Genomic DNA, 27,824 nt, shown 5'->3' on the forward strand with positions numbered 1-27,824 from the left:
CTGACTCGTTATTACAGTAGTGCACAATTAAGCGTCCGCAATCGGGACCAAATGCGGACGCTTAAGTGGGGCTTCTGCGAATTCAACTGAAGGAAGGACAAGGGATGTGTGCGAGCGAGATACCGATACTCGGCACGTATCAAGTTTCAATTGTCTTGGTCGAAGCTCGGTGCCGAGGTGTACTATTTTTTGGGAATTAGGGGAGGCGATTTTTAAACAATAATTAATTTGAAGAGTGGCACGACGGGGGGAATAATTCTTACGCAATTTTGTACGGAAAACTATGCTGAAAAGTTTACAATTTTTTCAACCTGCGATTCATTTGGGATTTGAAAGATTACACCTTTTCAAATGTAAAGCATTTCGACCATTTTTATTAACTGAATAATAATTTGCAGATTTTAATGCATTCATGAGAAAAATTTATAGATCAAATCCAGAAATACAATGTCATGAGAAGAATTTAGGGATACTGTTATATTATTTTCGACTTTTTACGAGGATTAACAGAGAAAATACATTTTTATATCATTCTGGATTTTTACAATCGAGGCGGACAATTTTTATTTTGCATAAAGATCCGCAGTCTACTCATCAAGCATTACTGCTTTATTAAATAATGAATAGTAGTACATCACTCAAAATGTTATTCTTATCAGAAAAGTACGCCGAATATTTTAAGACTAAAACAAAGTGAAAATATTAAATAGAATTGTTAGGCCATTATATAGAAGAGAAGAACAAAGTTATCCTTAAGATGTGTCTTTAAATGTTTATTACAATCTTTATTAAATCATGGAAATTTCTTTGCTTCCGAGGTCCGTGGGTATTTAAGAAGTGGAGTACATTCGGCAGACAGCAATACGAGAACATTGATTTTTTAGCGAAATGTCACTCTAAATTTTCCGATTCCGACCACTGTGCGGCGTATCCGCGAACATTCGATCGATCCGTGAATGGAGCAGAACGACGACCTCGTTGACGAATCGGCGATCCGTGCGAATCACGCCGGTTTTTGCGCGCGGGATGTTTGTTTTCGCGCGAGTCCACCGTTACATCGATATACGCCGTCGAACGCGGACCGCGCTAATTGGGTTATTAACGCGAAGAGCAGCTGAATATCGGCGCATTCGTTCCCCGACGTTGCTCGGCCGTGTTTGTGGACGGCCCCGGGGTGCCGTGTTTACCGTGGCGATTTTAAATTTGCCGATGATGCATTATAAGAGGTTTACGACGGGCTAATGAGCCATAAAGCTGTTCCTCGGCCCGGCGAAATCGGCGAGATTCTGGGGAAAACTACCGTAACGTCGTCGCGGCATCGACGACACACAACAATTCCCGAGGCGGGCATAAATTTCGTTCCGTCCCGTGTTCCAGGGGCCAATATAATAATTAGACGGGGGGCCAGGTGTCAGAGCTGAATGATCCTTGACCGACGCGTGAAACCCTCGGCTCTGCTTGGCTTGTCGGGAACCGTTTGTTCGACGGTGTCCTCTTCCGGGAAACCGTACCTGCCCCAGCGTACTTTCCCCTGAAATTCCCCATTCACCATGGAAATCGGCCGGCGCTACTGCCCTCTCCACTTTGTTGGCCCACTTATCGCCGCTCATTATACCGGGTTAGCCGAAAGTTCACAATTTTTATTAAAAAAAAGCACCGTTCTTCAGTTGGATATGAAAGACTTCGTTGAACAATGCGTCGACCACTTTGCTTTGTAACTTCTTTCTCTCCATCCTCCAAGTGGTTTCAGAATTTTATTCTTCCGAAACTTGACGGCTTTTTTTGGAAAGATTCCTTGACAAGTATTTTTTCCAGGCCTCCGAAATTTTGTGTCGGAAAGTCTAAGTGTCCAAAAAATCATGGTAGAATGTACAATATTGTACAGTGTTGGCCGTACAAAAAGAACTCTCAATGGTTAATAGATTCTGTTTGAAATGCTCATTACGAGTCCGACTATTATATGGCAATGGCTTAGGGGATGATGCCAAACTTAGAAACCACATTCGATACTCCGATTTCGATACTTTCTTGCCCAGTGACCTAGAATATAGTGATCTGTCCAGTAAATAAACACCTCCTAGTGAACGAACATAATTCACATTCAACCGAAAAAATAACATTTACGGTGTCCTCTTCGAGTTTAAATTTATGCAGCAATAGTATTGCTAAAGAGATCGAATTATTTTTATAACTAATTCGTCAGTATATTAATTGATTTAGCAGTTGTTCAAGAAAAGTGTAGCAAGGTAAGTGTTGCAATTTATATTTTGAGGTGGTTCAATGGTGGTATAAGTTTGTTTGGATAATTAGCGTTCACTCGGGTGCCTTTGTTCGTTCATTAGAAATTGATGTTCATTGATGTTCATTCATTGGTCTTCTTATGCCAGATTTTGAACAGAAGATATAACCATCAAATATTGTTACGGGTAGTGTCGACGACGTGCAGCTCGAGTGTTCGTTAATTGGACAGGACCGCCCTACTTCAAATTAGTATAACCGCTATCGGTCTCGGTAAGACTTCCATCACTTTTCGTCCAGGCAAATTCCCTGGGCAAGTTTGCCTAGGGACTTGGCACAATCGAAGCGGTTTCCCATTGTCGACGCGTCTTGGACCGGTTGATTACGATGCCGTTGTCCCGTGAAAATTGCCCTCGAACCGTCATCGACTCGGTGCGCGCTCCCCCCCGGGCGCTGATTGTAAAACGATTCTTTGGCACCGGGCACCGCGCGCGAACCGTATCATTAATCCTTGCCGTTCGAGTAATCGAACCTTGCGTGGCCACTTGACAGTTTAATTACAGGACGAGACTTGTATCCTTGCGTTAACACGGTTGCGAAGCCGAAACAGAAAAAGTCGGTACACGCAGGAATGTGCGCCGCCGTGTCCGGTTACCGTGCCATTTTTCTCTTTTCCCTTTCGGAAATGGCTTTATCGATATCGCGGTTGGAAGACGGATGGGGGATGCGTTTCGCCAAGTGTCGTTTCTCTCCTTTTCGCGGGTAGAGACCAGTCCGCGTACACGGACGGCAATTAATCGAAACAATCTCCGTGTTTACATGTCCCGAGAGAGCTTCTCCGCCTTTCTGCACGGTTTTTCTCATTTCACTTCGCACGGCGATCCCCGGCGTTAATCTTCAAACGCCGCTCGAGGCTATTATCGCGATTTAATCTTCCTACGGTGTTATTGTTTTGCTCTGCAGTGCCGGTGCTCGCACGATCATTTATAAAACTGTTCGTTTCTGGCACGATCGCCAATTCTGATCGTCTTAAAATGTGCGCTACAATTTTCTGCTTAATCGCATGAAACATCGTGTATCTGTATCTTCTTCGGACATAGTAGCATTTTAGAAAAGCCTTTACCCGATTGTGGAACAAAGACGTAACGAATGGTGACAGCATACTCGAACGACGAATCAACTCGTCATCATTATTGTATCAGGAAAGTGAAATGTCGTTTAACTCGAATTTCTTTAAATTTATCCATTCGTATCGTCTGGACTACGGATTTTATGCACTTGTGACAAAAATGAACACGTCAAACACAAATCTGTAAAGACGTGAAAAGGGGTTTCAAGGATACAATTATTCTTTTCAACTTCATCGAAGGATTAAAAGAACAAACATATTGTCAATTTCTGTTTCTCACAATTAACTTAGATCATTTCTATTGCGTATTTGCATTTCGAAACTGCTTTGAGAAAAATGATATATGTACTAAATATACAATATACTAAAACCTCGTGGAAAAACCACGTGTTTCAAAACAAGACGCATAAAACTATCCTAGAAAGAAAAGTTACGGTATACGATTCGAAAGTACATTGTAAAGACATAATTCCGAGCTGTCCCTCATTAAGACTGACTTACTGTAAGTACACGGAAGCCTCTAATTATAAATATTGTTCGTTTTTTTTTTTTGCGTTCGCTAACGACCGAGCACGTAATAAAAGCGTATTACTGCTATTATCTTATCGAGCTAGCAGGATCAAGACCCGCGCCTTTGGTGCGTGCCAGGGACAGGTGTCCCGAGGACGAGAACCCGGGGGCCCGGGGAAAACCCGAGAAGAAATCCAGGAGGCGTCCACACCGTAATATTTGTCCTTCCGTAATAAACGTGGCGAGAGAGGTGCGCCACATCGAGTTTCTTCCTTTTCCCGTTTGCCGTTGACGGTCATTAACGTTCACGTGATCCTCCTTTCATCCTTCGTCCTTCGGTCCTTTTTCCGTTTCGGGTCTCCGGGAGCGCCTTCGTTGGCCCCAACAAACGGTTCGACGCTTATTTATTGTCGTCGGAAGAGCGTGAAACCATAAACCAATTGGACGAATACGCGTTAATCCTCTCGGAGCTTAAATCACCTTTCCATTCGTGTTCCTCTTCTCTTTTTCTTTCTCTTTCGTCCCTGGTCCCCGGGGGCTCCCGGCAGTGTTTCTGTGTTGATGCGATCGCGATTGTTCGATTTCTTGGCCCGTAATCCGATTGCAAGGCTCTCTCGCAAAATGCGAAAGGTCTGCTCTCTCTCTCTCTCTCTCTCTCTCTCTCTCTCTCTCTCTCTCCGCTCTCTTTCTCCGGCCTCCTTGAGCGTCAGCCACGGATGATTTACGCGCGTCGACCAATTCTGGAGTTCATCGAGCGGAAGTCGGTCGTCGCGATCGGCTTTATCGTTTCTGTTTACGACTCGTGGAAATTGCTCGAGATCTGCTCGAGCTAATCCCCCGATTCTCAGCATCGTTCCCGACGGTAAAAGGAAAATTGCCGGGGCCCGCGAAATCCATCGCGCCGAGTCGTTCGGTGCGGAGCAACGCACAGCGGCGGCGGCACCGCAACAGGAAAAATGGCGTCGCGTGAAACCCTCGGACACGGTTAACGCGATAGCGGCCCGCGACATTTGGAAACGCTAGCCTACGTTCGTTCGACAAATTACGGTTTTTCTGGTTGATGCGCGGCTCTTTCATTGGCACAATGCCCCGGCGTATTAAGACGGATGGAACGGAACGGAACGGAATGGAACGCGCCCGTACGACAGATGCATATACATACGGCGGACAAATTTTGTCCCTTTCTTTTTTTTTTTTTTCTTTCTTTTGCCGTTATTTTTCTTCGTCTGTCCTCCCGTTATCCGCATCCGACGAAACACGCGCACCTGGCCAGTCCTGGCGCTGGCTCCCCTAAATTACAGGGCTCCTGGCCCAGATTTTCCGCGTCCCTCGACCCGACGAGTTTTCGTACTTTTGCCCCCGACGGTGAACCCGAAGATTATCTGCCTTCGTTTCGGGATGTTGAAATAAAATAGTCAAATTGTAAGTAAAACTCATATCCAGGAATGTCGGGGCGTCGGCGCCGCTTTGGCTGTTACAATGTTACAATTTGGAAAAGCCCAGTGGAGTGTGCGTGACAAGTCGAAATGATGATCGACACGAGACGAGAGTGGGGAAGACGTGAGTTGCACGTCCGCCCAGAGTCAGTTCGACGAAAGAATCGGTTTGGGCAGGACATACCTGGTGTATATGTACTAAGTTCCAAGTTTTTATAGTAAAGTTCCTTCATTCACTAAGGCTGTGCTTCATGATAAGAACAACTACACTCCTATCATATCCTCGACATGGAGAAAATTTCATTACTAATCCTCGGTTAGTATGGCACCATTTTAACAAATATTACCCAGATCCGATAGCAATTCAATTAATGCTCGGGATTTGAAACAGCATTGAAATTTGACCGCTACATTCTATGCCAAAACAGTACAGCGTATTTTCTAATTGTCTACAAGTCAGGAAATCGACGGTCAAAACTGTTACGCGTCGTCGGAGAACCAACGATAATCAACTAAGGGTTAAATGTAAACGTACCGAGCTCTAAAATTGACTCCTGACAGAAATTATTTGATCAATTAAATCGAGTATCGATCTTATTCATATTTTCAATGTGAGAAATACGTCTTCATATGTAGAGAAAATATTAATATAAAAATTAATACGAATTGTTGTTTTACATCGTGCAGAATGAGCAAGTTAGAGCGAATCAATGAACAAGTTGTGATTCCACTTTTGTCCTGAAAGAAATACGGCTAACGCTCGCATAATGTAATAGCAGCCAAGCTTTGGGAAAATGTTGCGCGTTGCCCGTAAGAGTGGTTTTACGTTCCAAAAACAAAGTCTAAACTTTATCTATCGGGTCGGGGAAAGATATTGTTTCATTTAGTTAAAAAGATTTCGTTTCTCTAAAACGTAAACTATAAACGTTTATTTAATCCACTTAAATGTTGTTTGGTACGAACCGGGTCTATCGAAGTCTCGTTTCACACGGTTCACTAATTAAAAATAAAACACTGTTATTTACGCGCCGTGTTTTTCTGTTTGTTCTCGATTAGTTATTTACCGTTGTATATGTTAAACAGGGCGCCTCGCGGTAAACACTCGCGTTTAAGTTTCGAACGCCATCTAATTTTTACACGCAAAAAATTGCAGTTTACTGCGACCTTAGCGCGATTTATTGAAAATTAATGTCTGTGCATGGCTAAAATGTGTCGGGTCGTTAAATAGCAATTACGCTGACGTGGAACGCTTAGAAACGGATGGGAGAAGATTATTCGTCGGCAGTCTAAGGATTTCTATGCGTTTATAGCCTATAAAGCTGTTGGAAACAACAATAAAATATTATCTTCGAAAGAATTAATTACTGTTCCAAGGCATGTTGAAGCCACTGAATCTAGCGAAATGAAAAATAATCGGCCTGTTTACCCGATCCAGCGATCGCTGCCATAAAGGATGGCAATCTGTGGCGAATTCATTCCTCTTCGCGGGTATTCGCAGACAATCGCTAATTGCGTTAAGGATCGGAGAGCCGGTGGCCAGTTTAGTGCTAATTTCCCTACTCGATTAAACGCCGCGGATAGAGGAAAGAACTGATCGTTCACCCTCGATAAACGGTTCCAGGAATCGAGTGCTTTTGCTAGGCTTCGGCCTGTTGCCGATTTCCTTTTGCGGCTTCCGAACTTTTCTCGAAAGGAGTATCGAAGCCGCGCGCGCTTAAACCTGTATCAGCTTTCATTACCATGACTATGGGGAATTTTCCCGTGAAGCGTTTCGGCCCCGAGCGCCGCATTCTGCCCGGCTCTTTCTCTCCTCGTCTTCGTGTCCCTCGTTTCCGAGCAATTCGTTTGCCGGCGTTTGTCTTCCGATGAAACAATGGCCGGGTCGAGAAGGAAACCACGGTTGCACGGGACAATCGGATGCGTCCAGAAAACGCGAGTGGGAAGGGGTCAGATAGAGAGAGAAAGGGACGGGGGAGGGGGTAAGAGAGGCACAAATGGGGTGTCCAAATAAATCCAAGGGGGCAGAAGAACCGTGTGAAGGCGAACGCCGTGGAAAGTCCCGTGCCGCGAGCTTCGAGTACCGGTGCGCGTACCCCATAGCCCTGTCAACTACCCTCGTCCCACTGCCAATAGAACGGACCCCGACGAGGGATATTGAAGGGGCGGCTTTTTCAGACCCATGGGAATATATCTTGTCCCGGCGACGCGCTAGCCTCCTTGAGAAAAATTGCCAGACAAACGATCAGTCGCGCGACGATGACAGGGCAGCGAAGGGGGTGGAAACGGCAATTTATTCGGTTTCCGGTGCGTATTAACCTTCGTCGCGTGAATGCCCGGACTGTTTGACCCGTTGCAGGAATCTCATTGTTCGCGGCTTTAAAGGGATCGCAGGGATTTTCTACGCTGGCGTGTTTCCATAATATTCATCATATTTAAGAAACAGTAACGCGCGACAAATATTTATTCTCGCTTTCTTCTCTTGCAAATTTTAAATGGCGAAAATTCTTCCTTCCAGACAGTATTTTTCTTTTATGGTTTAGTGGTTTGGTTGAACTTGCACCATTTTTTGCATCAAACGGCTTAATTGCAAATTGTTTTCGATCCTCGTCAGTTTGAAATATTGGAAATCGTTTTTCGATCGTGACCGAAACAATATTCAGCACTCGGTTGCAGAGGGTTGATTCGAGGAAGAATTGGGTCTTGAAACGCGGCATCGGTATCGGCGACTTCCGTGTCGGCTCTAACGCGACGTTCCACGTGACTTGCGTCTTCCAGGTTATTCTTCGTGATTTTCGAAAACACGATGCCGCGCGTTCAATGCGCGCCACCGATCCTGCCATCGTCGCGCACGTTGAATGTGGGTCGTTCGTGTCAAAGACGAGGTCGAGACGAGCCTTTGTCGTTCGGTGCCGGCTTGCTTCTTGAGATAACAGCTGGCTTCCGGTAGCTGGAAAGCGCAGTCAACTTGTTCCTGCCGCGGTAAACTTTGTCGAATGATGTACTACGGTCGATCGCGGCTGCGTTTATTCTGCAAACCGACCGATATATCGACTTCGTTCAATCGATGATCGATGAGAATTACAGCCTGAATACTATCTTCGCGGCGGTATCACCCTCGAATGAATAAAACATCTTTCTCTGGAACCGTAAAGCGAGAACACACGAGAGGAACAGCTTCGAAAATACTGATTAAGGTCCATGAAAATGTTACAAATTTTTAACGACGAAACGGGGGAATTCGTCTGATTAATCTTTCAAGATATCAATTATGCACGTATCGCGTCCTTTGTTGTTGCAATATTTGGTACGGAGTTGACGGAAACAAATGAATTCCTCTACTTCTTGAAGTAATTAAAAGTTGTATGTATAACGTTTCATTGTACTGTAGAAACTCGTTTCACGGTGGTGGTGACGTCGGTACAGAGTTTCTAAAGAACGGCGGAGTTTCAGATTTTTCGACATTAATATTCGAAAGCTCTCGCGGAACGGTAATCAATGTTAGCGCGTCATGGGTTAAGGGTCAAAACGCGACCACGTATTTATCAGTATGTTACGTTCATTCATGGTATCGTTTCAACGTTATCCGTTTCAACGAATCATTCATCTTTGTCTGGTTAGTCGATTCAAAACAAAGTTGTTCACAGCTGTTCGTGGCACGGAATTTTATACATTTGACAGAATCGATTTATACGTACACATTTTTACGATACAGTTTCGCCGTTTATTAAACGAGAACAACAATGTCGTTCCTAATACGCTTACCACAAATGCGATTAAATATAAACATTCAGCATGTTCAGTGCTACTTAACACGTTGAATGCCACGTCACCCATATATGGGTGACGGAATTATTTGTCCAGCTTTAAAAATGAATTTTTACGTTGATATATTCATTGTACTAAACTTGATTAGGATCTGTAACATGCAAGAAAGTTGGAGGATTACTCAGTATCATACATTCAATTTTTTTGCAATTTTTATTTCATTAAATAACTTACTTTGTTCAAAGTGTTAAAAGGAAAGTAAAAATATTCAAAGAGCAATATAATATCATTTCTGCGAGATAGAACTTCCATTCATTTAATTTGCTTTTTATTTTCTGAAAAAAAGAAACGTCTCGTGAGAGGTTTTGTCCTATTCTTATGGAAATACGGGTACAAAGTCCCGCTAAATAATCGCTGGGATGAAGCTATAATGAAAATGGCCGGCCATCAGATTTGATTCCATCGAGTATCATTTGCTTAACCGCTCGGTTCGATTTAAATACAGGTATCGACACGACCCTTTTAGCTGCTTGCAACATAGGGAGATGTTTTCTCACAGCTTAAAACGCGATCCGCGCCAATTAATGATCGCGCCCGTTCGAACGATAAGCCACTTTGCGTCGCGAACAGCTTCGCGGCGACGAGTCAAGGATATTACGTCAACGATATCCACTTTTATCGCTTTCTGTCTCCCCGGCGCGGCATTAGGACTACGGGAACGACCGGCAAATCCACTTTTCCTCGTTGAACGGGATACGAGGCGCGCACACGCGACTCGAATACAATGTATCAGAGGAGTCTGCACGCGACGTCCAAGATATATATCTTTCCCGCGGATATTTCCCGACCGTCTCACTCGTAAAGAGTTCGACTCGTCTACTTCCGCTTCCGTCTACGACTCATCCAGCGGCTAATGAAATTTCGGAGCCGGTTCGAAAGCTCGTCCTATACGCGAAGCAGCCTACGCAGATACGCGTGTACCACGGTGTTATTGTCGTAATAACTGGCGACCCTGTTAATGGAGCTCCGGCTTTAATATCGATAATGAGAACGGGGCCAACCTCGGCCGCCGATATCGACGATTTTTACGCCACTAGATCTATCCGATTAATTAGTGGACTGTTTCGAATTGGAAACCCGCTGGTACCGTTCCAAGAGACGCCTCGTTATCGATTAATTTTTACCTGGAAAATTATAACACTACCGATTTTTGTCTTCTATGTGCTTCTATTTATTCGTTATTATTACGAACGCTTTCTTCCATCCATATTGTAAGCTATACATTCACTTGTCGCAAACTATTGCGCAGAGTGCACACGTCATTTGAAAGAAACGATCGAGTCACCGATGCAATCGAAATCATTAGCAAACTTGTTAATCGAGTTAAACAAACTGCCGTTTGTTTTTCACAAGACCATGTGTGACGTCGTAATAGCTGTCCATTCTATTCGTATGTAACCTGACCGATGGAATACGAGTGAAGTGGAAAACTATGAAAGTTATGATTTCAACTATATTCGCTCGAAAATGATGTGTACAAAAGAGGTGCGAATGTAGCAAAAACTCTTTGGTTTATCTATTAAGTATTTTATAAAACTACTAAACTGTAATCTTTACGATCATAATGTTCAAGGCAGATATGTTGGGTGCAATGATCGCCTATAATCGTGTCCTCAAACTCGGTACTCTTCATCTACAGGGTGATATCTGAGAATTTTGGCAATTCCCAGAGAAAGCTTGAAAAACGATTACTGTAGAGTCTGAAGCATAGACCATAACATTTTATAAATAAAAGAAATGACAGGCAGACATTCGGAAATTCCGTTCGTAAAAATTTCCCTAAACCTCTCGTCGTACGTTTCGCTACAAAGAAACAATTCCGTATCGACGCCCATCGATACGTCCCCTTGGATCGTACGGACACACGATACGAAGTAGAAGAGAACGCAAAGGCAAAAATGGCCCGCGAGCAGCCCGCCCGAGCGTCAGCTCCCGAGGTTCCATTATTCCGAGCAATCCCACAGCAAATCGACTTTCCCCTAAAATCGAAACCACCGCCCGCGGAAGCCCGCCGGTCACGAAACCGTCGTCTTCCCTATCGATCTTACGAGCCGTCCTGAAGCTCGAACATGCGCAGCGCCGCGAAGTTACCCGGGCTCTACTTCAATTTTGGGGGCCGGAGGGGATGCGAAGTGTCTTTCCGGCCGGTGCTGTTTCCCTCGGGAACCTGGGAGCCGAGGCCCGTTCGAAGATCATTCGGCGTTATCGAGCAATCTCTTCGATCGCCGTTCGATTCGGTTCCGAATTCGAAGAAAGAAAACCGCCGCGACGATACGAAGACGACGACGACGACGACGGCGTGGCCGACGTCGATGCCCCTCGTGGTCGGCGGCGGCGGTCGTCGACGACGCCGGAGGCGGCCATGTTTGCGCCGGCACAGTAGGCGTTTACGGGCGGTACCATCCCTCTGCCCGTTCTCCAACGACTTTGGAGAACAGCCTCCCCCCACCGGCGATCGTCTGGTAAACTTCTGGTGGGGTACCGCAAACGATCTTTCGTTGGTGCCAGTTCTACCCCCCACCTCAGTCTCGCCTCCCCCTCTCCCTGCACCTCCCTGTAACGCGTACCGCGTCTCGCTCCTTCTCTCTCCCGCTCACGGTATTCTTGATACGAGACTTGTAGCTGCTCTCTCTCTCTCTCTAACTCTCTCTTCCCCCCTCCTTCCCTCGCCCCTCCACTCAACCGACCAGCTCGCAGCGTATCCATCCGTTCACGCACCATAGTCTGGAGAGGGTAGCCTTACCACCTCCACACCAACGCAGCCAGGGTGGAGGGAAGTCTCTGCGAGGCCAAACAGGAGGATCGAACTCTTCGCGTATCTGTCTTTTCTCGCCTTTCTTCCTCCTTACTTCCTTCCTTCGTCTTCGCGTCTCTCACCCCCCCCCGCCGTTCCTCGTGTTTTTTTCCTCTCCTCTCTCTGTCTCTGTCTCTCTTCTGGTCCACCTATCGCTTTCGTTTTATTCCCTCCCATCCTCCCCTCCGCGCCCATATTTTTTCGCTTCCCCGCCGAACCGTATTATCGGCCGCTCATTGTGCGCGGCGCTTTATCAACCTTTTCTTTCTTATTTTCTGATCGTCGGCTCCTCGAGAGGACGCTCTACCAATGCCGCTCGCGATGCCGACTCGATGGCCGACTGACAACCACTGACTCCCTTTCAACCATCCCCTGTCTGGTCCTGTGATTGGTCCCACACGTTCTCTCTCTCTCTCTCTCTCTGTCTCTCCGTCTGTCTTTCTTTCTCTACCGATCGTTAAGACGAAGTCCATCGGTGAGAAACTCTTCTTCATCTTCTTCTTCTTCTTCGGGAAGAAGTTCGACGGAATTAGCCCGAGAAACCGGCCCCCCGATGGAAGTTCGTCGATCTCGGGAATTTCGAGGGCGCGCAAGACTGGATCGGTCGCGCGCCTTCTCTCCTCGCTCCTTGTTAAAAGTTCCATCCCCGACTACTTCTTCCTCTTCTCTCTCTCTCTCTCTCTCTCTCTCTCTCTCTCTCTCTCTCTCTCTCTCTCTCTCTTTCCCGGTCGCCGTTAATTATCGTCCTGCGCTGGTATTTGCATTCGCGGCGATTCCGCCGAGAAAATGTAATTTTCCTTGGGTAAACCTCTCGCGCGAACCCCCCCCCCCCACCCGGCTCTTTCAGCGGGCTCCGTTCCTCGTTTTACACTCTTTTAGGACGCGTCTTTCAAGTAATATCGCGCGGGCTCAGCCGTGGATTTATTCGCCGCGAGATCCGCGGGAAAGAAAGTCGTTCATAAATTCTCTACCATCTCCTTCCTCAGGGATGAACCCTTTTGCCGGCGAATCGATCGCCGTAGTGTCCGGCCCTCGATCCAATGGATCTCGATCGTGTGCCGCGAGAGCTTCGATCGAACGAGATTAAACTCTCTAGTTAACTGTTTGATGCTTTCGAGTATCGAGAACGAAACTCGTCGCATCAAACTTTGCGCAAACGTTGCTCATTTTGTCCAAAAGTTTCGTGCAATGTGTATTCGTTTGGTACGAGCAAATATTTTTCTACGCCGCTCTTGCAAATTCGCGAAATATTTCAACGGCGGGGGGGATGTGAATATTCGATTTTATGGGAGAATAGATATAAGTTAAAAATGCGTTCTCAAGCGAAGCATCGTCTAATTTGTGTTTTATTCTTGCTTGTTACAGCCAAAAAATCGGGCAAATATTGTTAACCGTATTTCGCACTGCCGTTGACAGCGAGTCGAAGTTCGACGTCGACGGGATCATGCAGTCGGTACGAGGGATCGTCGAAGACAACGGTGAGTGGTAGAACCATGCTACATATTATTCCTATTACCTATCTGAAACCTAACGTTCAATGAGAAAATAAATTATTAATCCTTAAAAACACGAATAATATCACACGCTTATCCGATTTTAAATTTTCTTACTTTTCACATTTTTTCTCGCGTAGGTTCCATTTCGTTTTAGTTGCTTAGATATTCATTTTTCTTTCTTTTTGCTTTTTGTTTCCTATATTTTTAATTTGATAAACGTACGTTAGTTTGTAGAATACGCAGGAGATATTTCTCAATATTTATTTTCGCTGTGCGTAATTTATTGATATTTGCGCTAACACCTGTATAATCTCGTAGTGCACACACCTTATACAAGTTGTAACAGTATTGCACATTTTATTGGACATTTTACGCTTGATAGTAAAGGATTGGAAATAATTCTGAGCCAAATCCTTTGTACTTCGCACACGCATGTATTTTTGCACAGTCCGCGGCTTTTTATTTACGCTTGTTACGCTTTCGTAGCTTCTTCACGTTTGATTTGCGTAAAATGCACTTAAATATTGGCGACAGCTTGTACATAGTTTTGGAGCACTGACGGATCAACATTGCGAGGAACGCATGGTTATCTTAACACGTTATCCGCCCCGTCAGTCGTATATGACCGACACGATATTTTTTACTAGATTTCAACATTAATTCTTCAAAAGTTTCATTAGGACCTATGAAGTATAAGAGAGTTAAAATAGCTGTGACTATAATAAATCTTGACTTATCAGTTCAATTAAAAAATTGATTAGATTTCTTCGGTACGTGCTGGCGTGGCACTTAACGTGTTAAGAATCTGTACATCTTTCTAGAAGTTCAAGATATGCGAAACGGTGAACTATTGCGAATAAAAGTCCATTCTTTGATCAATAAAAAAAAAACTAATTTTTCCAGATTTTCTCTTTCCACTTACACAGTATTTCATGGGTTTCTTGTTCATAGAAAACTAAGTCTTTGTTTGTTGGCAACGAGAAAACTGATAAATTGCACGTTGCCACGACACTTTGACCGTCGCACAATTTTTAATCGCACAGCACTTTCATCGTTCCCATAAACATAATTTTGAACGAATCTATCGCAAATATTGAAATTAAAGCTTTCCCTTTTTAACGACACTTCAAAAATTGCTTTACAATCTTTTTCGAACTTTACTATAATGTAAGCTACCATGAGGGCTTCACATGACTGAGCATACTCTTCGTTTCTGTTACGTAAAACGGTCAAAAAATCCTAGATTCAATTCTAAGGAATCGATGCAAATCTACGCTCTATGCTCTTCAAATCTACGGTAGATTCCGCCACGAAAAAATTTTCTAACGTTCCCGCAGAACTTGGTGTCTTCAGTTTCCCACTTGCCATATCGAATGGAAACATCTTTTAAGAAAAGCGAACTAAGTGATGTGAATGTGGAGGTTTCATGCTTTGAAATGAGCCTACGTTTATCGTTGTCACAGTTTAAATGTCGACAATTTTTCAAGAATCAGCAATTTGGTGTTGAAATATGTTTTGGATCCGCTGTGCCAAGATTAATTTCTCGCAATTCGTGCATTCGGTAGTCGTCACGGCCGTGAAATATTTACGGTAGCCAACTTGAACCACTTAAAAAGTCCGTCAGGGTAGCAGTATTCCGGGAAAAATTCCTTTTTAGGCGGTTCGCCATTTGTTTTTCCGCTCGTTTCCTTCTATTTCCCTGAACAAGAAACACGTAGGCGGAAGATGTTTAAAAATAGGGAGACAGGATAGAACGTGGTTCTTGAGTGAAGACAGAACGTTCCGTGTTATGGGGGGTAAATGATGAAGCCGGTTGGGTTGCAGAGAGTGAGGCTGTTGCTCCACGAGGTGACGACAAGATTGTCCCCGCTTCCGGTGCAGCACGTGCCTCGCCGGAAGTCTACTCATGGCTTCCGTGTATGTTCCCAAGTATTTATACGAGCCGCGTAACACCGTTTACTTTTTCGTCTGCTCCACTCGGAGGAATTCAAAATAAAATAGACTCTTAAGGAGCTAACGAAAGAGCCACGATACGTAACCATTTTCCCCGGTGCGAAGTGGCTCGAACGTTTCCGGAATCTCCGTGGAATCCGTATTGACGAGGTACGAATATCGTTTAGATGAAAAACCATAGTATATAAAGATTGTTTTTGGCTCAATGCGTAACCTAAAATTCTAGGACTTAGTACGATTTAGAAAATAGCATTGTTTACTACACGCAAGAAAAGCAGCGTTCGTGTATTCAATGCGACAGCAATTAGAAATATTAAAGTGTCTTTTTGCGTTGCGCAGACTTGAAAAATATTCATTTCTGGCAGATTATTATCCGTCAGATGACGGAAAATATGATAAACACATTTTAGTTGACGTCGATTCACAATACTTTTCATTTTGAATAAGGTTTATTTTTCAACTAGAAATTTTTAGTTCCATATAGTACCTTAATGGATGCTCGAAACTTCCTTCTACAACAGATTTAACTTTTGAATAACTTAGTATGGTATATTAGTACATTAGTATACTTGAGGTTGTAGAAAATTGCAATATTCAATCTTAAATAATTTTTTACACGTTGCTAAAAAAAATACATGTACCTTCGTCTAGCTACGAGAAAGTACCTTTAATATAGAACATTTATTCGCAAAGCTTCTTTTCGCCCAATTCATGCCTAATTAAAAAACATTGTAGGCCTATTCGCGATCATAATTCATCGTTCCCCAGAAAACCAGTGTAGTTTTCATTAAGAATTCATCGGAATGATTGCACACCGTAGATGAAAAAGCATGGGCATTTTATTAATGATAATTTCATATACGAACGTAGCATATTAATGTATTCTGGATATTTCGGTCCATTATAAAACGTGAAAATAATGTGCTAGATTAGAGACATTAAAAATTTATATAAGGACAACGCGATGGGAAACCCTACCAAGAGGGAAGTACGCAATCTGGATAGTCGCACGACAATGCATAAAATTTTAAATACCACTTACAAATGCAGTTCTTTGGCACATTTCTTATAAGGTGACGTTGCTAAATGTGCAGCCACTTGTACAGACTGGCAGTTCGCCAATAAGTTCTTTTTATTACAACCTAACACAATAATTTCCTGTCTCATAAAGTATGTTAACATCTGAATTATACCTTAGAATGGTGAGAAAGTTCTTGGAGAATATAAATAAAAAAATATTAGTACGAAATAAATGTAGTCTATTCTATTCAAAAACGTTCTGCCATCTTACAGTGTCCTTCAGATTGTTCTCTAAGAAAAAAAAATGCAAACACTGTGGATAGAGAAATGTCCTTAGGAAAAACATAAGCGTAAAATAAATATAAACTTTCGTTTTTGTTCTATGAAGTTCTGAACGATGAATTAGAAATTCTTTCTCTAACCAGAAAATAAATAGTCCAAGGGCTTAACGGTTTCATTTGAGCCGTGGCACGAAATTATTGGTAGAAAGAGCGAAAGAGAAAAGTTTTCTGACCCAGTGTAGATGGCCGAAGGGTGAGAGAGTAGAACACGACGCGTGAGTCGTTTGAAAAATCGAGTCTGCCCGTTCGCGGAAGTCGGGGAAAAAGCGTCGGCGTTCGTACAGTCGGTTGTTTCGCAGAACTGGAAAATCGTGTTCAAAGGTCATCCAACAAAGTTCTGTCGATGAGTATCTACAGTGAAACGCGTCGCCCGTGGTCGCCGAACCTTTGAAAAAGCAGCGTCGGCGGCGGCGGCGGCGAGGGGTTCGGGGTGGACCCGGGGTAGAAGAGCGATCCTTCCGCGAAAAACGTTTTCTTTTTACCTGGCCCGCTTCGGGGAAACGTGGCGAACGACGCGCCACTGCGTTTTCATCCCACTAATGGCTCCTTTCTTTTCAGGAGCCTTCGAAAATACTTTAAGACCTTGCGCGTCGCCGTCGTCGACGACGTCTATAGGCTCCTCCACTGTCCTGCGAGACAACAACAACGACACCCGTCCCCTTTATTTTTCCCACTCTTAATGCGCGACTCGCGGCCACAAAAGAGAATCCTACGAATTGCAAATAAACGCCATCGATCGTTCAAACGTCGTTAACGAGCCGCCCGACGGTCGCTTTCCAGGGAAACATTAATTTCCACTTCTAATCCAACTTTCGGAATTTCCACAGATGTGTCGGAAAAATGATTTTCTTCGGGCCGAAAGATTCTAAGTGGCTGCGGATCTTCATGCAAAATGACAATTCTCTGCGGCACTTATGAGCAACAGGACCGTTCTTCGAGTTAATTAACGCTGCCACTTGTAATCACGGGACAACGATTCCAATTTTTGGAAAGCCAGTTTCAAAGATTTGCTGTACAGGAAAAATGATTTCCTTCGAAATGTCATAAGTGGACGGTGGATTTTTATATAAAATGGAAATTTTCTGTGTCGTTTACGAGGAACCGGAGCGTGATGGAAAATTATTAGGCGTGTGCAGAAGTTTTAGTCTTTTTCAATTTTCCTTTATTTATTACACAACAAACGAGGTATGTACAGGAAAAATGATTTCCTTCGAAATGTCATAAGTGGACGGTGGATTTGTATATAAAATGGAAATTTTCTGTGTCATTTACGAGGAACCGGAGCGTGATGGAAAATTATTAGGCTTGTGTAGACGTTTTAGTCTTTTTCAATTTTCGATAGCAAACAAATTTGTACAAAAATGCAGAAGATTGTAACTTTCGTAACAGATTTTACGCATTTAGGACAGAAACGAATAAACGATACATAAACAGTGAAACGAAAGAATAAGTACTGTTATGTTATTTTCATCTGGTTAAAATACTGAAATTTAAGTTTCATTGGAATAGATACGGTGAATAAGTGGAAAATCGCAAAGGAGAATTGCAAAGGAATTCCGTTCCACTACGATACCGCTAGGATACGGCAAAGACAACTGTAAAAGAATGAAAAGTTAGAATCAGAAGCGCACATCACACAACACTGTACTCTGTAGATCATTAACCGCTCGATTACCACACATTCTAAACATTTTTCAGCTATTGAAGAGTATAACGGTAAAAAAGGAATCCATAAATAACCTGGGAGATGAATAGCAATCGCACAAGATATTGTTCGTGGAATAACTTCTTTGAATACGACTAGGAAATTGTTATTCTGAATAGTAATCACAGCTTAGTAATATAGCGTAGTAATACAGGGTGTCCCAAAAAATGTAGACACTGTTTATCGGGTCATAACTTTCTGATTTCTTTTTTCTTTTCAGACTGTAATTAATTGGAAACTGTGTTTACATTCTTTTGGGGACACCTAAAGCATTACTAATATAGTAATATAGTAATATCTAAAGAGTTCAGTTCATGCTTTTTCACGAGATTCATAAAATTTATAGCTTCTTTGTGAAAATATTCCATATTCGACAGGATAATAGATTGCATTCGAAAGAAAATTATAACTACGAAGACTGTTTCTGACATAAACGCTAATAGTGAACGAACTAACACTAAACCTACTTCCGCCGGTCCAATGACTGGTCTCATATTTTGTATCTTACAATTATTGAAATTATAAAGATGCTTCCATGGAAAATGATTCGAGAAATTTTTTTATTCAAGTAAATACGAACAGAGACAGCACAAAATCTAAATAAATATAGTTGTGTCATTTTTATAAGGTAAGAATCACTTTTACAGCTTGGTAGGTTTAGCGTTAAGCTTCAAAATTTCACTATTATTCACCAAGTTGAAAATTACTTTCTAATCACCAACCAGCGGTCTTGTGGAAAATTAAAACAGATGCACGCTAGGGGATCGCCGGAAAAACTTCATAGAAATATCGACAACGCGAAAACCAAAACGAAAAAGAAAAAAAAATAAAATCGGAGGCTTTGTAACGTGAGCCAACAGTCGGGCTGCAGCCGACTTTTTCGGGGGTGGCACGTGACAACCGACGTGTGGTGTCCCTCGATGTCGTATGTCTTCGGTGTTTGTAGACGAGAGAGGGAGAGGGCTCTTTTCCTGTAAGGTATCGTCTCCTGAGGGATGCAACTGTCGGGTGAAAGGTGGTGCTGCAACCCCGATCGTCCATGATCCCGACGAATGTCGCACACCGGCCCGGCTATTTTTGGGGGCCAATATCCACGGGAAACATCTTGCCCCGTCGAACACGTGCCGCCATCGGTGTTTTTCCGTGGACAGATCGAAACGAAGGGAGGGACAGGGACGCGGAGAAGGAGGGCGGGAAGGGCACGAGAATTCAAAACTCGGGGGCACGCGACACAAGGCGCGCTTTTCGCCGCTTGTTCACGTATTTTTGGACACGCCGGTTCCTACGGAAATCCGAGGGACACGCGCCCTTTTTCCTTCGACGTCGAGGACGCCAGTTGCATCGCTTCCTCCAGCGATTACACCGCCTCCCCCATCCCTCCACTACCCCTCGACTTTTCCCTCGCCACATGCACAAGGAGATTCGGAAACTCGGGGCTGACGGACGATTCGACGCGCGTGCGTCGCCCTTTTTATCGTCGAGGATGAAGAAACGCAGCTTGCGTTTCCCTGTTTGAATGGGAAAGACGTTCCGGTGTCGGTTCCGAACTTGAAAAATTAGGAACCTCCTCGCTGTCGTACATTGGTGGATTTAATCCTTACAAATGTTCGGGATCCTTTGATATTTTCTATTTAATTTATATTTTACATTTGATACATTTGATATTTTATATTTGTAGGATAGCTAATCTTTGTAGGATATCTCTACCGAGTATAGCGATACCAAGTTATCTTTAATTAACATACTGTCTACGCTTTTAGCGTCCTGGGAATCGTTAAAATGGTCTATTTAAATGTCCACTTTCTCTATTCTAAATCGTTAGTTGTCGTAATTTTTCTATTGCATCCCTTTTCAACAGTTACTTCGGTTTTATCTATTATATCAGTTTTACTTCGTATATGTTTTAAATAAACATTATTCAATACTTATTGTAACTGTGTATCAAGCATTATGTACGGTACAATGAACCTGTTAACATAACTATAATAAACTGGGTACAACTAGATGAGAGCAGTCTTCCCGATACTTAGTTTTTATCGCATAGAGCAGATGTCGATTCAGATGTGTGATATCGATAAATCGATTGGTATTGTCAATATCAATTTTTTCCTGATTGTCTCGAATAACTGGAAATAACTTTTACCGTTTTTTCGGTTGAAGCAATGTCTACTGTATTCAAAATAATATATAGTTTATTAGATCTGTTCGCAGTTCACTGGCAGATCTCTTTACGCAATGTGAAAGCTTATTGTTGTCGCGTAAGTTCTCGTGATCACCAGGATCTAGATTTTGAATGTTAACGAAACCTTCTCAAGATATTCTATTGCCTATTATTTCTCTTAATTAGCGGACAGCATTATGTTTCTGCCGTAATTAATTGATAAATTCGGAGAATGGTCTGCTGCTTAACGAGACTAATTTCTTGCGTGAGCCAGCGATGTTACATCTTTTATGCTTCCGAACCTCCTCAAATTCAATTATCTCTTGGGTCACGTGTATCTCTGTTTCGAATACGCTCTTCCGACGATACGTATCCTTACGTATCTCGAAAATACAAAAATGCTGCAATATCATGATTATCAACTAGCGATTTAGTTTCGAGAAATAGCGAAATTTCAACTTCGAACGTGTTCTGTGTATCAATGATAATAGTTATGCCGTTGTTTCTTATTACAAAAAACCAATATACGAACTTTTTGGGTAGTTCAGTTTAATAATACAGTTTCAACATCGAAGTATACTTAACCCTTAGTTCAAAACTTCAAATCAAAGTTCAGTTCACTTCATTTCAAATCCCGAGCATTAATTAAATTGCTATCGCGTTTGGATTGTATTTGTTAAAATGCCATCGTACCAACTAGGGGTTAAACAATGATTCAATCGCAAGAAATGTTTAAATTAAACACCAATTTTGTTTAGATGTCCTTCGACGCGCTCCAAGAAATGAAAACTTTCGAACAGCGCGAAAGGCGGCCATGGCGCCAGCGTTGAGCACCACTGTCCTCGTAACGCATTTTGCTAAACTAGCTTCTACATTGAAGATGAACCGTGATTCGTAACTTCTATTTACGGCTGTTGTAAGCGGGCGAATTCTCGAACATTCTTAGTTTTCGAAATCAATGAGACACTTCCCCAATAATTTTACTAAATATTCAGTAAAACGAAAGTTATCTTATTCAGAAGAATTTACAGAATATCCGGCTATTCAAAATTAGAAGTCGGGAAAGACGTTAACATTTGTGCCAGAGAGAGAGACAGAGAGAGAGAGGGAGCGCGTAATCGGTGATGCTTAATCCTGAAGGAGCGCAGCGGGATATTTTTGGCGGGATCTTGTCCGGGGCAGAAGGCGCGTAAGGACGGAGTAGGCGGAGAAGATAAGACTCGGTGCGTGATTAATGGACGCAGGAGGCTGCGTCGGGAAAAAGGGAAGGGGGTGGGATGGAGAGGGAGAGTGGGAAAAGGGACAGAGAAAAGAAGCCGGAGCTTCTTCATCTCGCCTTGAGAAGGGAAAAAGAGACCGCGAGGGAGGGCGGATACCTTCGCGTAAGGAAGTAGAGGAAGAACGGATCATGGAAGTCTCAACGAAACGGGAAACGAGGACTGATTCGGGGTGTGGCGAGGAGGAGAGGGACGGGGGTGGTAGCAGCGGAGGGAAAAGCGAGCACGTGCTCGGACCGTGGGCCTCACGAAGGGCGCGCGAAAACAACCGAAAAGGGACGAGTCCCGTTTTGTCGGCGAGTTCCCTACCCTTTGCACTCGGCTTTCCCCCTTTTCGACGTTGCTGGGCCCGAATGGAGTGGGGAGGCCACCCCGCTTATCCCCACTCCACGCAGCTGGAAAAGCCCGACAAACCGGGGAGATGCGTTTCCCGCGACCAAGAAATCCTCGACCCTCAGTCGCACCCACGCTCTTCGCCGGTAACGTGTCTCTTCTCTTCGGCGTGCTCTTTCGACTTTGAACGTGGTTCTCAAAGAAAAGTCGTCTCGTGTCGCCGTTCATTCCTGCGCGTTCGCTAATTAAGTGGATTTTCCAAGTGCGTCGGAGGTGTTTCTTCGTTTTCGATTTGCATAGTACTCTCGGTACTTTCCCGAATACTAAGAGACGTCGCGTGAGTCGGCGTCACCACTTTTCCCGCGCTTTTTCCTTGTGCCGTCGGAGGTGAACGTTGTTGAAGAGGACGTCGAGAATATGGCCATATGGTCTCTCAACGCGGATCTCTCGTCGAAAGTTGTCGGAATCTAAGAGGGATGGGGGTGACAGAGATGCGGCAATCGTCTGGTATGTGAACTACATTTTTTTCATTTCTTTTCAACATCGAACCGTTGTTTCCTACGGACTGGAAAGAATTTCGTGGGGAAACCATCCCCGGAAACTCTCGTAATTTTCACAACGTTGTTCACCGACGTCCACGTTGCACCTGTCCGGTTAAGTAGTCGACCGATCGGTCGTTTCCCTAATGACCTGTGGGGAATTCTGGTTCTTTATGGGTGTCGGGGGCTCGGGCAGAGTTGAAAGGTGCGAGTTTTCCTAATCAGCAGGGACGCCAGCTTGCGACGCCCTTTTTCATTCAGGTATTTCCACGAAACCGGCGCGGCGGCTACCCGTCGTTTCGGACGAGAATAAAAACGAGCCAAGGTCGAGAAAACGTCGAGGAGCACAGACCCCCTGCCTGCTGCCTCCTGTTTTTCTCACTTTCGACGCACGAATGGCACTCCGATCGTGAGTCGCAAAGAAACGATCGGATTTCTTGTTAGAACGCCGACAGTTTTCACTTCGCGCCTCTCTCGTCCCCACGGATGTCTCACGAATTTACATTATAATTGGGATTCTCCGGATATTTTCACACTCGGTTACCCCCAATGGTTTCATTTTGTTAACCGTCCGACAGCGAAGTCCTGTTGATCCAGAGTGTCAAAATTGTCTCAATTAATTGAATCAATAGACGCTGCGTTAGGAACAATGGGAACCTTGGCGCGTCTATAAGAAGTGCCTTCATAACAATGTTTCGAAAATGTTTAAACGGTTTTAAATATTCTCGATTACATAATTATAGAAAATGGTCCATCATTCGAGGGTTAAAATTGGTTTAAAAAATACACGCGAACGCGTTAGCTCCTCGCTTCGCCGAGTTGAAGATTCAACCCTTTAACCGTGAAATTAAAGCACCGTTTCTGCATCTCGCATCTTTCCGCGCGTGCGTTTATCCGTCGTTACCGATTCTAATCCAGAAAATTCTTTTCCATACCAGATGTAGCACGCCTATTCGCAGGCATTAGCACACCATTACCGCCGAACAGGCATAACTAGCCGGAGTGCTTTGCGTATAGAGTAACGGACGCGCGCCGAGACGCCCTCCAGAAGAAATCCGACGCGAATATACCTGTAATTAATTATTCTCATAAATCGAGTGATTCTCGACTGGCACGGCGCGACGCGGCGTTCGAATTCATTTGCAGCTCCTATCGACAGGGATCTGCATATCAAATTAAGTGTGTACCCCAGGCCCCTGCGATCACAGTGACCGAAATCCAGATTTCTTTCCAGATATACGGGAACGGTCCAGCCTGGTGAAAGAAGTGCCACAGATGGTGTCGATCTGCCAGGAGGCGCCCCATCTGTTCGGGGACGTTTTTCACGATCATCTGCTGGACTTCGTGATAAAGTACCTGCAGGACTCGGGCATTCAGGTGAATAATTTGCGCGTTCGTTACCACCTACACGGTCTCGGACCGGTCACTCTCTCTCTCTCTACCGAATCACGATCTCACCGGTGTTCGAAGCCGGCGATCCAGAAACATTTTCGGCAGGCTTTCCGGGCTGGGGAACCACAGCGGATCGTTTCCCGGCGAAGAAGTACCGTAAAAGCCGGCCAAGAATTATAAGCCTCATTGAACAATTCCTTTTTCTCCCCGGTGACCAGGTCCGACTCACGGCCCAGGAAGCGGTGGTGGTGCTAATAAAGAAAGGATTTCTGGACACCAACACGATCGAGGCCAAAATCTGCCCCGTTATAGACGCCCTCTGTAGGTCCACCGAATTCCTTAACTGGGGCATTACCGTAAGTTCTTTCTTCGTTTTACTATTTTTCTATCTTCTTTTCTACTTCTACACCGCTCGACACGTTTCCTGCCACGCGCACCGCTTTCGCAGGCCGCACTCGGAAGTCGATATTTTTTCGAAACGAATCCCTGTCGAAAAATATCGCTTCTCTTTTTTTCGCAAAATGTTCGGGATTTAATAAACTCGTATTTCGCGATAAATTTTCGTCTGGCTCGGAGCTAATAGTTTTAAGAACCTTTGAAACTCTTAGTGGCTTTTATCGGGTGCTTGAACGACATACTTTAGATAGTATTGGTAACAATTTTCTTGTAATTTTCTCAATTGTAAAGCTGAGAAATTTTCCTCAAGAACATCACAACAAAAACAGATAGCAGACTTGGGTACATATTGTGTGCAATTTTCTTCAATTCTTATTTTCCCATTTTTTTTTATTTCATTCTTGTTTCAAAATATTCTAAAATGTCTGGAATATACACATATTACTCACATTTTCATTTAAATCGCAACTGATAATTTCTACTTTCGAGTATATTGACAGCTAAGTGGTGTTAAATCAATTTCCTGCAAATATAAATTAGTAATAATGTTTATCGTATTTATCATATTTGCAATGAACTCATCTACAACTTCGCGGTATTTGTCGCGCTTGGAATATTTTCTTGCAATAGTCCTTTGATCAACGAGGAATTATAAATGAAATTATAACGGACCCATCGAGTTTCACGCGTACAGTCATGAATCAAAAGTGGCATGAAAGCGGTCCGGCAGGGAACGTGTTAGCCACGTTACTTCCATGCAGCGACAGAACTCTCGAACAACCCCGAAGAGATACCGTAATCTCCACACCCCCCGCCCCCCCCATAGCGTGTATCGCGTTGCAACCGATTTCAGGGGAACCAAGCCGAAAGGAACGACGAGGAGGAGGAACACCTCCGACATTATTTTTCGTGACGCGATTCAACGATTCCGTCGATACCACGATTACTCGGTGTGGCTGTTCGAGGCTACGGTTATGTTGGTTAATGAACGAGTCCGCATGTAGGAAGTCGCGTAAATAGGAAAGCCCCAGAGAGAAAACGACTGAAACGTTTTCGCGTCTCGAATCCTTGATTCGATCGATTTAATTGATACGAGACGCGAATCAGAGTGCGCTTTACCTTTAGGATACTGTTTGTAGGTACGTCGAAAAATGTTTGATCACTCGAAGTGCTCCCCATTCATCGAGATTTATCTTATTATCCATAGTACCAAAATTGTCATTTAATTACTCGGTTCCCGGCGCTTAAATTGAACGAATAACTGCTATATTAGGAACAACGAAAGATATGTTTAAAAAATTGATAAATAAAGCAGCGATTAGGCTCAAGCATCGGCAATTATATAGTTGTAAGAGTTGTACATCGTCCGAGGATTAACACAACAAATTACAATTTGTTTGTAATATATCGTCACATTCTAAAGAAATACGTTTTGTAATATAGACAAAACGAAATTAATTATTTTACAGTATGTAAAAAATGTACATAGGTGCACTTTTACTCTGGAAAAATGTGTGTGGGTTAAAAAGACCGTACGTGTGTACCTTTGGTGGCAGTAAGTGTGTAGCCTTTTAAACAATCCTTTGTACATTCATTGCCACTTGAAATACACACAAGATCGTTGACGTATTAGTTGAAATGTATCAAAATTGTCAAAGCAAGAAAGAAATTTCGATTTGACTCTTTCGTTCTTATAATTGATGCAAACAATTTTTATTTCATATAAAAATCCACAGTCTAGTAATCACATGTGCTTACCTTCGATCAAGCACTTCTGATCAAACATTTTGTGATCGATGGTTTATACATGTCACAGTGCAAACTGCGAATTTGCCGGTTTTCTAGCAAGAATAAGTGTGTGAGGTATAAAACAGCAAAGCTCTTCGAAAGAATTTGGAGAACATGGAAAAAGTTTAGCTGAACGGAAACATCAATGTGACCTTTGTTGCCTCTCATTAACGTCAGAAAATATTAATTTTGTCAGGCAGATTCGCAGTATAACTATACCGTACGCAATGTAATATAACTGGCTAATTAGAACCTGTACACGAGCTCGAGAATCGAGAAATGTGTATCGATTGTGCGTTTTCCCGTCTCGGACGGATTCCGTCTGAAAGACATAGGTAGTGAGATGTTCTCACGCTATCGCGTCTCACTATCTTGTCTTTCATCCGGCGTCCGTTGTGCATCGACGCTCACCGGCGAATTCGGGAGGAAAAAATTCGTTAGTAATATCTATCGTACCGTGAAACTAGCCGAGAGATAATGCGCGGGAATATCGAGTAAGCGACTGCCATCAGTATGCGAGAGAGAGAGAGAGAGAGAGAGAGAGAGATACAAAGCGAGTGAGAGAGAGAGAGAGAGAGAGAGAGAGAGAGAGAGAGAGAGAGAGAGAGAGAGAGAAATAAAAAGAAGAGGATGCCCACGAAGGATCAGGAAGATTCACGACAAGGGACATGCTTTTACCATCAAAGTTGGTTTGTCATAGAGATCGACTATCACAGCCAGCTTTGATGAGCAAAATTGTGTCCGTCCTCGGCGCGACTCAACGGAGGAATTCTGCGAACAAAAAAGAAAAAAGAAGAGAAAGAGATGGAGAGGGAGAGAGAGGGACGTGGAAATAATTACCGGAGAGTCCGGGAAGCCAAACGTATCCCTCGGAATTGAGGGAGCATGGAAACGAGGGGCGGGATCCGCGAGCTGGACGCGACGAAGAAGAGAGAAATGGAAGAGACGCAGGCGACAGAAACGTTGCATCCAGCGCCGAAATGAAAATACCTTTTGCGGTCCGATACATCAAATTGGTTGTGGAATGTTTCGAGTCATATCACAGCCATTTTGATGAGCTTGGCCCGCAGAATCGATCGTCGGGGAAGCGTGTGTGTTCCGTGTGCCGTCATCGAGTGCACTTAGTGCCCGCTTAATTAATAATCGCCCGCGCCCGACACGGGAAACGAGAGGCAGAGCAGCAGCAGATACACGGAATAGGAGCCGACGATGAGTATCGTTTTTACGACGTCGTTGTACGCCGTTGTACGACCCTCACCTTCGGTCATCATCCTCGGGATCGAGAGAAGATCGAGAACCGCGGGGATCTACAGCCAGGAGGAACAACGGGAAAGGAACGCGATCCAATCGTCAAATTGGTTGTGGCGTGTTGCTTTTCTAGATTTCATATCACAGCCATTTTTGACGATTTGGATCGCCGTTTTTTGCAACGGTCGCTCCTATGCGCCAACGACACACGCGTAGAATCGTCGATCGTGGGTGGATGTCGTT

The 27,824-nt window shown here is 43.8% G+C and overlaps 1 protein-coding gene across 5 annotated transcripts in view; it reads left to right on the forward strand.

Annotated features, from left to right (window-relative positions):
* Window positions 1–27,824, forward strand: part of LOC143357184 (serine/threonine-protein phosphatase 4 regulatory subunit 1) — a 218,602-nt gene that overhangs the window by 179,442 nt on the left and 11,336 nt on the right. For all 5 annotated transcript variants that reach the window (XM_076793468.1, XM_076793470.1, XM_076793471.1 and 2 more), the window contains 3 exons: window positions 13,298–13,410; window positions 23,992–24,134; window positions 24,368–24,505. In XM_076793468.1, the coding sequence (XP_076649583.1) occupies window positions 13,298–13,410; window positions 23,992–24,134; window positions 24,368–24,505 (394 nt within the window). The remainder of the gene's footprint in view (window positions 1–13,297; window positions 13,411–23,991; window positions 24,135–24,367; window positions 24,506–27,824) is intronic.

The sequence above is a fragment of the Halictus rubicundus genome, chromosome 9 (assembly GCF_050948215.1).
Source record: "Halictus rubicundus isolate RS-2024b chromosome 9, iyHalRubi1_principal, whole genome shotgun sequence".
Lineage (NCBI taxonomy): Eukaryota > Metazoa > Arthropoda > Insecta > Hymenoptera > Halictidae > Halictus > Halictus rubicundus.